This window comes from Podarcis muralis, chromosome 1 (genome assembly GCF_964188315.1).
Source record: "Podarcis muralis chromosome 1, rPodMur119.hap1.1, whole genome shotgun sequence".
NCBI lineage: Eukaryota > Metazoa > Chordata > Lepidosauria > Squamata > Lacertidae > Podarcis > Podarcis muralis.
The window spans coordinates 113,439,864-113,451,852 of record NC_135655.1 but is presented as its reverse complement, the minus strand read 5'-3'; the positions used below and the strand labels follow the sequence as shown (position 1 = coordinate 113,451,852).

The window sequence follows — 11,989 nt, the reverse complement described above, 5'->3', positions numbered from 1 at the left end:
CACATTTTATTTGATTGGAATCCTTATAGATAATCATGCTATAAAGGGATCCCCCCCCAAAGTATAGAAATCATACTAACATGCAGCATCCTTGGTTAATACTGGTTGAGAAATATCACTTGGTGGCCCAATTCCTGCCCTGTTTTCTGCACTGACACGGAATTCATATTCATTTCCTTCTAGGAGTCCAGTCACTTTGCATCGAAGGTCTGATACTGGTTTCTTTGTAACTCTGACCCATCTCACGCCTTTTCTTTCTCTTCTTTCCACATGGTAGCCTGTGATTTCGCTGCCACCGTCATCAGTTGGCCTTTTCCAGGTTACAGTAACAGTGTTTTTCGTAATATTTGATACTTCTGGTTTACCAGGTGGACCAGGAGGCCCTAAAAGGAGGAAAACAGATTTTGATAAACACATAAATGTTTTTCTATTTTTACAGCAGTAAATTCATATACCTTTTGACTAGTTTTGCTTACCAAATCTATCCACCATTTTAACTGGCTCTGATTGAGATGGTTCTCCTTTGCCATACTGATTCACAGCAGAAACACGGAAAAGGTACTCATTTCCTTGAATAAGCTTAGTCACAACATGCCTACAAGACTGAATGTCTTCAGCAACTTGAGTCCATAGAAGGCGGCTGGTTTCTCTCTTTTCAAGTACATAAGACTTGATTGGTGACCCGCCATCTTCTGTTGGGGGTGTCCATGTGAGAGTAGCCTTTTCAGCTGAAACATTGCTCACTTCAACTGGTCCAGGTGGGCCTGGTACATCTAAAACTTTTACATGTACGTGTTCTTCTTTAGTACCAAAAGGATTGGTTGCAGTGATCGTATATTCACCAGAATCTTTTCTAGCGGCATACTTGACAGAAAGCGTTGAAGAAGTTGGAGTTGATTCAATATGAACAGTCTCTGAAAGCTTGAAATCTTTGCCTCCTTTAGACCACACTGAAGTTGGAAGTGGCTTGCCACGGATGCTAATAGCAGACATTGAGATGGTGTCTCCTGCCTTAACAGTCAGGCCTTCTTTGACAGTAGGATCAATAACAATAGTTGGTGCCTCTGTAAAAGAGAATTAATATGTTAGGAAAGAAGATACCTAAAATATTAAAAACTGGTGTGTGCCTTTACAGGGAATACGTACCATACTCATCCTTGCATATAATGGCTCCGGTAGATTCTGATGGAGGACTAATAGCACCAGCGGTATTCTTAGCTCTAATTCTGAATTCATATTTAGATCCTTCAAAAAGGTCAGTTACTGTATATGCACATTCCTGAACATTCACATGGTTTGCCTTCATCCAAGTCTTTGAAGGTAGATCACGTTTCTCCACTATGTAGCCAATTAATTTATGTCCGCCATCATATTTTGGTTCTGTCCAGATCAGAGTCACTGAGTTTCTAGTCACACTGATAACTTCAGGCTTCCCAGGAGGATCTGAAAACAACAGAATACAGAAGTAGAAAAAGTGTATATCACTGTTTTCTAACACATGAAGACTTATCTCTTTACTTTGGGAAGCTTACCAATTGGATCAAGGGCTACAATTGGCTCAGAAGGCAGACTTGGTTTACCAACTCCAGCAAGATTGATTGCCATCACTCTGAATTCATATTCCAAACCTTCCGTTAACCCTGTCACTCTGAAGTCTCTCATCTTTAGTGGGGTCTTGTTTGCTCGCTTCCACAAAATACTATTTCTTTCTTTATATTCAAGGTGGTAACCTACAGAAGCATACAAACAAAGGAAACACATGCTTAGTATTTCAAAAGGTAAACAAAAATGGGGGTGGATAGGAACCAACTTTTTTATTTTGCAAAAGCATCCTTGTCTGATATCTCTGAGCAGTTTCTGTCACCATCGCAGGACATCAGGCAACTGGCTACTTAACAAGCTTTGAAGTACAATCCTGAGGTGGTGGTAGTGAAATATGAAGACAGTTCCACTGCCTTATCTATTGCCATGCCAGGCTTAAGCCAGTAGGGCAGAGGAACACTCTACACTCTTTTGTCACTTGTATTTCCCCTTCATGTTGGAAATGTGGCTCAATATCACCCTGATTTGTGGCACTGGAAGGCTTTGAATCTAAGCTGCTTCTCAACATGCCCCCCTCGGGCCTTACAGACACCAGAGCCTTGACGTTAGTTGGGTCTGGACATTGCAAAAGCTGGTGGAGGGTAGGAACGTGTGTTACATCATGATTGGCATTTGTGATCCTAAGATTTAACACCTTGGGGAATCTTATGCAAAATTAAATGTCAAAAGAAATACCTGTGATAGGTGAGCCACCTGTCTTTTTGGGGTCTGTCCATGTTAAATAGGCAGAATCACGCCTAATCTCAACAATTTTGGGTGGTGGTGGAGCATCGGGAACATCTAGAAATATAATAAATGTAAGAGAGAATTAGACTGAACCTTAAATGACAGAATGCTTCACAACAAACGTATTTTTTGTGCTTACCAAATGGATGCCTTGCGATTATTGGGTCAGATTTAAGACCTTCGCCGACTCCATATTTATTTTCAGCACTGATTCTGAAAGTATATTCACTGCCTTCATGAAGTCTTGTGACTCTGAAGGTAGTTTTCTGCACAGCAGACACACATGTGACCCATTTATTATTCACATTGTCTCTCTTCTCAATAATGTAGTTAGTGATTTCTGAACCACCATCATCTTTGGGAGGAGCCCATTTTAATGTCATGGCATCAGCTGTGACTTCATCAAATTTCACAGGTCCTGTTGGGATTCCAGGTTTGCCAACAACCTTCACAGAAATAGTCGCTTCTTTACTGCCAGCAACGTTCTTCAGTTTGATTGTATATTTCCCAGCATCATCTTTATGACAATCACGTACAAGGAGTGAGGTATTAACTGCTGTAGCTTCAAATGCAACTCTTCCTGTCTCAGTAAGAGCCAGGTCTTCCCCTTTTTTCCATGTCACCGTTGGTGCTGGTTTGCCTTTAATAGGGATTTTCAGGCGGAAACTGCTTCCTTCTCTAGCTAAATAGCACAAGCCTGGCAGGTCTTTTAAATCAAGATCAGGTGCCACTGGAAGACAAAAAGGTATTGAATGATTGTATGTACGTTTCCGAGCACAATTCAAAGTGTTGGTGCTGACCTTTAAAGCCCTAAACGGCCTCGGTTCAGTATACCTGAAGGAGTGTCTCCACCTCCATCGTTCAGCCCGGACACTGAGGTCCAGCGCCGAGGGCCTTCTGGCGGTTCCCTTGCTGTGGGAAGCCAAGTTACATGGAACCAGGCAGAGGGCCTTCTCAGTAGTGGCGCCCACCCTGTGGAACGCCCTCTCACCAGATGTCAAAGAGAAAAATAACTACCAAACTTTTAGAAGACATCTAAAGGCAGCCCTGTTTAGGGAAGCTTTTAATGTTTAATAGGTTATTGTATTTTAGTGTTTTGTTGGAAGCCGCCCAGAGTGGCTGGGGGGACCCAGCCAGATGGGCGGGGTATAAATAATAAATTATTATTATAATATTGTTATTATTGTATGCTCAGTGCAGTGAATACAGTTGCTTCATTTCAGGAACTTCTGTTCTGCAAAAGAACGAAAGGTTTTGTGACACCTCTGCTATTTTTGCTTTATTAGACTGGCATGGCTATCTCATGGGGTAGTTCTATTGTTCACTATACTGACATATGCAGTGTGCTCTGTGAACGAGAAAATGTATGAATCTACTCACCTATATCGTCCCTTGCCAGCACTGTAATTTCATTAGGTGTTCCATACCCAGCTTCATTTTGTGCTCTCACTCTGAAGGTATATTCTTTGCCTTCTGTTAAGTCTCTTGTTGAATACTGGAGATTCTTTGACCTCATAACTTCCTGCCACTGATTTTCACCAGTCATAAGTTCAACGATATATGCATTAATGCGGCTTCCACCATCGCTAATGGGCTTTTTCCACGATACATTGCAGGATGACTTTGTCACAGCCAAAGCCTTTAAGTCCACAACAGGTCCAGGTGTTTCTAGCAGGCAGAAAAGAATATAATGATGAACAAATCGCTAATATAAAGTTAGATGCACAAGAGCCTTTTAACAATAGCCTGATAGGGTAATCATGTGAATATTCTCACCAGAAGCTTTAACTGCATCACGAGTTTCACAGGGGTCGCCAATGCCATATTCATTTTCAGCAAAAACCCTGAAGAAGTAAGATTTGCCTTCCTCCAAGTTAGAGATCCTGAAGCTTGTTTTCGGACACTCTGTGGCTACTGTAGACCACGACTTTCTCTCTGCATCACGTTTTTCAACCACATAGTTCTTCACTGGACTCCCGCCATCAATTATAGGAGGTTCCCATGAAATAAAGGCAGAATCTTTAGATGCTTCTTTTACAATCAGATTAATAGGTGGCCCAGGAGTATCTGTACAGATGCAAATAAACCATTTCAGTTAATGACTAAAATATATAAAATAAAACGCGTATGGATAGTTAAGACAATAATAGGCAATCACGTAGAACTTACCAAGTACTTTTACAACCATTGTGTATGCTTTTTTGCCACAGATGTTCTCCAGACTCAGGACATACTTTCCAGAATCGTATTTGTTTACATTTTCACAGCGCAGGAAAGTGTCAAAATCAGTTGATTTGATATCTAGTCCTTGCCTGTCTCTTATGTTGGCATCCACTTTAGACCAAGAAATCTTGGGAGGTGGACGGCCTCTCACTGGCACATAAATCCTCATTGTGACTCCAGCACGTAATACCAGAACTTTCCTCAATTCAGCATCAAGCTCTCCCTCAGGTGGAACTGCATTGTAAATAAAAGTAGATGTCAAATAAATTGCTGATGATAACAATTTAAAATATAATTAAAAAATCAGTGTCAGTGGCTGAGGCAGGATGGGAATGGAAAGGAAAGAGAGAAAATACAAAGCAATGATGTTAGGGGGAATAAAGCTCAGGCTTTCTTTTTTCTTTTTTAGAAAAAGCAAGTGGATGAGTAAAAGAGAGGAAATCTGTCTAAATGTTACTCTAACCTTCCTTCCCTAATTGCCAGTTTTTATGCCACCCAGCCAGACACCAGTGGTTTCTCATATTCTTCTCTCCCTTGGTTTTGAGAAGAATCCACTCTACACTTTCAGTCAAATTGCGGTCCCTACTTTTCTACAACTATCTAGGAGCTTCCCATTGGGAAAGTGTGCTTGCCTTGCACTCAAAACACAATAACTTTGCATTATTATTCAGAAGACATTGTTTTCTTTCACACAAGACAGAGAAGGAGCAAGTGTGTTTCTGGGTAGAGGAAAATGTACAACAATGATAGGGCAGCTGGAAAGAATAGCTGAGGATTCCATTCTCAATAAAATTTTAGAAACAGAGCAGAATGAGGAGCATGTGGCTAGATTGTGTGGTTTTTAACAGCTGAGTGAATAGTGGTTTAAAGACTAGACATATGTGAGTTCATGAAACAGTTCAGCACAGAGCCCCTAGTTTCTCATAGGCCCTCCACTAAACCTTCTATACCAATACCCACAATATGCACAAAAGTCAACAAGTCAGTTTCTTTTCAGGACAACTTACTTAAAATGTCCTTGGCCATGTGCTTGTCTGGCACATCGCTTGGGTCACTATATCCAACCTTATTGACAGCATAAATGCGGAACTGGTATTCTGTGTTCTCCGTGAGTCCAGTCACAACGTAACGGGTATCTGGCAAATTCCTTGGCAAATTGCACCGCACCCAGTTATCTGTATCTGCTCGTTTTACTTCGACAAGGTAGCCAATAATGGGGCTTCCACCATCATATGCTGGTTTGGTCCAAGACAGGGTTATAGAGCTACGGGTGGTGTCAATCACTTTTGGGAATGCTGGTGGGCCAGGGGGATCTGAGAATGAAAGCACCAAGAAATTACACAATTATGATCTGGCAAACCCATTTGCACACACTCACAAAGTCACAGAAGACTGGAAAATGTGCATGTGTTCAACTTACACTGAGGATCACGTGCATATACTGCTTTAGATACTCCACTAGGTTTGCCGGGTCCAGCTTTATTCAGTGCAGTTACCCTATACTCATATTCTGTTCCTTCCTGGAGTCCAGTGGCCTTTATGGTTCTTTCAATGACAGGCTTTCTATTCACTTTTGTCCAGTTAACTGCCCTCGTTTCACGTTTTTCAACAATATATCCGGTCACAGGGGAGCCGCCATCATCAGCAGGTGCTTTCCAGCTTACCGACATGAAATCTTTTGTTATGTTACTAATTATAGGTGGTTCACATGGTCCAGGCACATCTATAAATAATAATTTGAAATGTTCTTAAGCAAATGTTAAAACATAGATTGACACTAAATGGATAGAAAAATCCAGTGAGAGAAGCTTACCATATGGATTCTTAGCCACTGCTGAGTCAGTCAAAATTGGGTCACCTACTCCATATTTGTTTTCAGCACAAATGCGGAATTGGTACTCATGTCCTTCAATTAGTTTCTCAACGCTGCAGCTAGTGATGGGGACATTGGCGGAGACTTGAGCCCAGTTGGGTCTGCTTGTTTCCCGTTTGTCGACAATGTAATTAGTAATGTCTGAGCCTCCATCTTCAAGAGGAGGTTCCCAAGAAAGCATTGCTCGGTCTGTGTACATGTTTACAATCTTAACTGAAGCTGGAGGACCAGGCTTGTCTGGGAAAGAAAAATTAGGCGGTGAGTGAAGTCTTACAACTGCTACATTTCCTGAAGTTTAAATACACTGATTCAAATGAACTTTTAACCTACCTAGTACTTTAAGTTTAATAGTTGCTGATTTGGAACCACTTGCATTTTCAGCTGTGATAGTATAATCTCCTGTTTGCTTTCTATTTACGCTGAAGAGCTCCACAGTAGATAAATTTCTCTTGGTGGTTATCTTGACTCCTTCAACTGGTTTCAGGATCTCCCCTTCTTTCTTCCAACTAATAGTTGGCATAGGCTTGCCAAACACATTAGCCTCAAGACAAACATTGGTTCCAGCTTTTACTACAAGCAAGGATTTCATAGCTACACCGAGTTCTATTTTTGGTGGTACTGCAGTGTAAAAAAACATGTAGAAGGAGGGGGGGGGGAAAGAAATATATTCCAATGAGCACATAACAATGAGAAGGATGAAAGTATGGCTGAATTCTAATGGTACTCAAATGCATTCCTTACCATTTTCTGACTGAACGGTTATTGGATCAGAAGGTTCAGAAGGCCAGCTAATGTTCACTGCTGTTTTTGCTATGGCTCTAAATTGATACTGTGCACCTTCTTCCAAACCAGTTGCAGTGTACTCTTCCAGGGGTATTTGATGGGGAGTGGTATTGCATCGTACCCATCTTTCTCCAGGCAGTTTACAGGATTCAACAAAGTAGCCAAGTATCTTGCTACCACCATCATGTTTTGGTCTTGCCCAGACAAGCGACACAGTACTCTTAGTGACATCAATAACCTCGGGTTTGCCAGGGGGATCTAAAAACAAATGAGGTCAGGTTTATTCTATGGCATTTGATAGAAAATGTCACAACACAAAAGATGCATATCACTGAACAACCATGGTATATTTCTTTCTTTCTTTTTAAATCCAGAGAAATTAAACTTTGGGCACAATCTAGCCAAAAGCAAGGCTTTTCATTGGAATTCAATAAGCAAATGCTTACCTTCCTTGTTGAAATCAGTGCAGTTTAAGAAAGTTTAGCTTTGGCCATATTATCCTAATGTTACGGTACTTAGGTCAGCTCAGTATTAACAATAAGAGTTACACATAATGCAATGTATGCAAATGTTTTGCTTACCAACTGGTGTTCTTGCTGTAATAAAATCTGTTGGTTTGCTAGGCTTGCTTGCACCAGCTTTATTCAGAGCATAGATTCTAAATGTGTACTCAAGGCCTTCAATTAAATTTGCACATGGGTATTCTGTGGATCGCACAAGTGTATCATTGGCCTTCACCCAAAGCAAACTGTTCCTTTCTTTACGTTCAATGAGATAACCAGTTATTGGGCTGCCTCCATCGCTGTCTGGCCTGTCCCATGCCACAAAAACGCAGTCCTTGTTCACCTTAGTAACACGTGCGTTCTTTGGTTCACTAGGAACATCTGTAGAGAAAGAGATGAGAATATTTTTTATTTTAAAAAAATCATTTCACCCTTAGAAGTATTCTAATAAAGACTGCACCATTGTCTGAGGTGGACATACCAAATGGAAACCTTGCAATCATCTTATCGGACGGAAGCGGTTCAGAAATTCCAAATCGGTTTTCAGCACGAACACGGAACATGTATTCTTCTCCAGGGGTGAGTTTTCCAACTCTGCAATTCGTCTTTGTAACAGAAGCTACCACTGTTATCCAGTCTCCTCGACTGGTATCACACTTCTCAACCACGTAGTTGGTGATGTTGCTGCCACCGTCTTCAAGAGGAGTGTGCCATGACAAAGAGCAAGCATCAGCATCTATGTCAGAAATTTCGAATGGTGGCTGTGGTGGACCAGGGATATCTACAGAAAGAGATAAACATACAGGTATAAATAAGGTCATGCTCATTGATGAATCATGTTAAGAATGTTGAGAAGTAAGCATGGAAAAGAAGATTCAATGTACCCATGACGACCACTTTGATTTTCTGAGTAGCTACTCCCGAGCTGTTTTCAGCTGTTAGACTGTAATAATCACTGTCTTTCCTAATTACATCTTTAATGATGAGAACCGAAGTGCTGTCTGCTTTATGCACAGCCAGGCGGCTGGATATTGCCACATCTTTGTCTCCTTTCATCCATTTACAAGTCGGGTGGGGTTTCCCATAAACATGTGCTTCAATCCTGAGTTTCTGCCCAGCCTTTATATTGACATGATCTGGCATCAGAATCTTAGGTGGCACTGAAATTAAAAATCAAACGATAGGAAACAGACACATAGGTCACACACAAAAATTAATAACTTATGTATATGTATTTTGAATTAGTTCTCACAATCTTAAACTGATATCATTCTTACTTGAAACAACCATGCATTTCCCCCCTGAAAACAAATGTCAGTCTCCTGACAGCTTTCATGCTCTTGACTGGGGGTAGCCTGCAACTCTCCAAATGTTGTTGGACGACAACTTCCAACACCCATGGCCACTGGCCAAGCTGGCTGCAGCAAATGAGAGTTGCAGTCCAACAGTGTCTGGAGGTGTGGCTAGGCCTCAGACTAGCCACTTCTGATCTATATTCTGCAGAAGTAAGGCAAAAGGTCTGATATTACGTCTCCAAACCAACCAAAAACTTTGTTTTCAAATAGTCACCAAGGAACTAGCCCCGATAAATTGTATTCCCCCTAATATCCTTGAAATATAATATCCCTGATTCATTTCCTCCTAGCTTCTTTTGTAGGTTTATTCTAAGGTCTGAGCAGTGTGCTATCTTATTTAATTAACTGTATAGCTGTCCTATTCTTCAGATGCAGAAAGCTTCACAACATCTTATAATGGGGAGATGCACAAATTTTTAAGGTAAACTTGTGCATAAATGAAGCGAACTATTAAGAAACTGCCTGCTGGGCCTGGGACCCACATTCAGTACTCTTCAGGCCAGAATTAACACCTAATACTTTGCTATAGAAGGTCGCAGAGCCAATGAGCCTATTTGTGAAGTTTTTTTGTCGACCCTTTTGAATGTCTTGTTTGTATGTTGCTGTTTTGGGGAAAAAACAATAAACCCATTAAAAAAGGAATGTCACTAAAGACATCAGATTACGTGACAGGACCTAATTTTAAATATCTTTAAGAGGTGACATCCAAATTTAGATACAAAATCAAAATAATTGAATTATATTTCAGTTGTACAAGTGGTCATAGTTAGGTACTTACTCAGTTGCTCTTTAACTTCATAGATGCCTTCGGTTTGTTTTGGCTGGCTTACTCCTACAGCATTCCTTGCAGCCACTCTAAATTTGTATTTCTTTCCTTCCTTTAGGCCAGCAACAACAATATGAAGATCTTTGACAACGGAGTACTGTGTCCAGTGATCCTCAGCATGACCCTCTTCTTGATATGCAATGATGTAGCCATCAATTTTGGAACCACCGTCACGCAATGGTGGCAACCACCCTAAAGTAGCACTGTTCTTTGTGATTTCAGTCACTTCAAGTTTCCTTGGAGGATCAGGTTCACCTTAAAAATAAAACAGGCAGGTAAATGCTTAGTTTACATAATTTCTAAGATCATGACATCTTCTCACGATTTATTAGTGGGGGGGGGGGACACAGAATATATTGTACTATTTTATTTTTTAATTTGAATACATAAATCATGAGACCAGTGGTTTCTTTGAACTTTGTAGTACCGTATTGGCCCGAATATAAGCCTCACCCAACTATAAGCTGCACCTTTAAAATTCAAGGGGGAAAGAGAAAAAGAATACCCGAATATAAGCTGCTCCCTTAAAATTCCACAGGCACTCACAACCGTTCCTTTTTACCATGTATCTGTTTTAGCAGCAATATCGTAAAAGCCAATTTTTGTAAGGTTGCGAATTTAAGCCGCACTTTAACTTTTCACAGTCAGAATTTGGGAGAAAATGTGAGGCTTATATTCAGGCCAATACGGTACTTCTATTCTGGTTTGATTGTTTTTTTGTGATCCACACATTGCCTCCACACCCTGGAAGAAGACTCAGCTGGCAATGTATTTGTGGACAGGTTATAGTCTTTGAAATATAGCAAATAGAAGATCTGCCAAACAACAAGTCAGTTAAATAAGTGCAGGGAGGTGAAGTTATCTCATAAATATGTGAGAAGCACTCCTCATGTTCCTTGCGCACGGGTCTGTCTACATTCTGTTGCTCCCAAGTCAAGGATTGGGATAAATTTCCTTCCTTGTCAGGTGAGCCCTGGGTTTGTGAGTCGAATATGTGCCTCAAGACACATTGTCAAAGCACTCACCCCAAAATACCCCCAAGCCACAGGGATATTTCTGAGTGTTAATGCCTGAGTTCCCCCAACCTGAAATTAAAGGCATCTGAAGGCAGTGTTGTATCAGGAATTTTTTAGTGTTTGATGTTTTTAATTGTGTTTTTATATGTGTTGGAAGCTGCCCAGAGTGGCCGGGGCAACCCAGCCAGATGGGCAGGGTATAAATAATGAAATTATTTATTTGTTATTATTATTTATTATTATGCGCAGTGACAACTGATTTTGACTATCTGAACTATCATACAAAATCTGAATCTCCTGAATGAAATAATACAGAAGCTACATCAGTAAATACTTACTTAGTGGATCTGTTGCCAGGATTGGTTTGGGCGTGTCCCTTGGAACACCAGGGCCATATTCATTGACAGCAATGACTCTGAAGAAATACTCAGTTCCTGGCATAAGATTAGAAACCTTGAAACTAGTCTTCTTTACATCATCGGTAAGTTTTGCCCAGGTCTTTCTCTCAGCCTCACGTTTTTCCACGATGTAATGTGTGACAGGACTACCACCGTCATTTTCAGGTGGAGCCCATGAAACCTGACAGGACGTTTTTGTGACATCCTTGACACTAAGCTCTGCTACAGGTCCAGGAGTATCTATTGGAGGAAAGGAAACAATAAACAACCAATATTAGGCCGCAATTATCCATGGCAGAGTCCCATGGAAAAGAAACTACAATGAATAATACATTCATAAATCACAGAACAAAAATTAATAGATGTTAAAATTATTGACATTACTCACCAAGGACACGGACATTCACGAAGACTGCCTTTTCTCCAGCAGGGTTAACAACTGTCAAAGTGTATTTGCCTGAATCATCCCGTGTAGAATCGGGGATGACGCAGAAGGCCATTGTGTCAACCAGGTCAACCTGGCCCCTTCTGATCACATTATCAATTCCCACCTTCCTCCAGGTAACTTTAGGTGCTGGTCGCCCTCGAATAATGGCAAAAAGTCTTATGGGGCACCCTGCTCTGACTATGACTAACTTTCTCAGGCTTGCATCCAAATCAATTTCAGGAGGTTCTGAAAAGGAA

The 11,989-nt window shown here is 40.9% G+C and overlaps 1 protein-coding gene across 1 annotated transcript in view; it reads right to left on the bottom strand.

The window, feature by feature from the left end:
• Window positions 1–11,989, bottom strand: part of TTN (titin) — a 289,919-nt gene that overhangs the window by 48,433 nt on the left and 229,497 nt on the right. The window contains exons 237-256 of the mRNA XM_077916555.1: window positions 11,694–11,978; window positions 11,246–11,545; window positions 9,844–10,146; window positions 8,595–8,870; window positions 8,192–8,491; window positions 7,789–8,091; window positions 7,166–7,465; window positions 6,755–7,042; window positions 6,365–6,661; window positions 5,972–6,274; window positions 5,559–5,864; window positions 4,498–4,785; window positions 4,105–4,395; window positions 3,709–3,996; window positions 2,468–3,058; window positions 2,278–2,382; window positions 1,533–1,730; window positions 1,147–1,443; window positions 477–1,064; window positions 81–383 (exon numbers count right to left, since the gene is read on the bottom strand). Of these exons, the coding sequence (XP_077772681.1) occupies window positions 81–383; window positions 477–1,064; window positions 1,147–1,443; window positions 1,533–1,730; window positions 2,278–2,382; window positions 2,468–3,058; window positions 3,709–3,996; window positions 4,105–4,395; window positions 4,498–4,785; window positions 5,559–5,864; window positions 5,972–6,274; window positions 6,365–6,661; window positions 6,755–7,042; window positions 7,166–7,465; window positions 7,789–8,091; window positions 8,192–8,491; window positions 8,595–8,870; window positions 9,844–10,146; window positions 11,246–11,545; window positions 11,694–11,978 (6,210 nt within the window). The remainder of the gene's footprint in view (window positions 1–80; window positions 384–476; window positions 1,065–1,146; window positions 1,444–1,532; window positions 1,731–2,277; window positions 2,383–2,467; window positions 3,059–3,708; window positions 3,997–4,104; window positions 4,396–4,497; window positions 4,786–5,558; window positions 5,865–5,971; window positions 6,275–6,364; window positions 6,662–6,754; window positions 7,043–7,165; window positions 7,466–7,788; window positions 8,092–8,191; window positions 8,492–8,594; window positions 8,871–9,843; window positions 10,147–11,245; window positions 11,546–11,693; window positions 11,979–11,989) is intronic.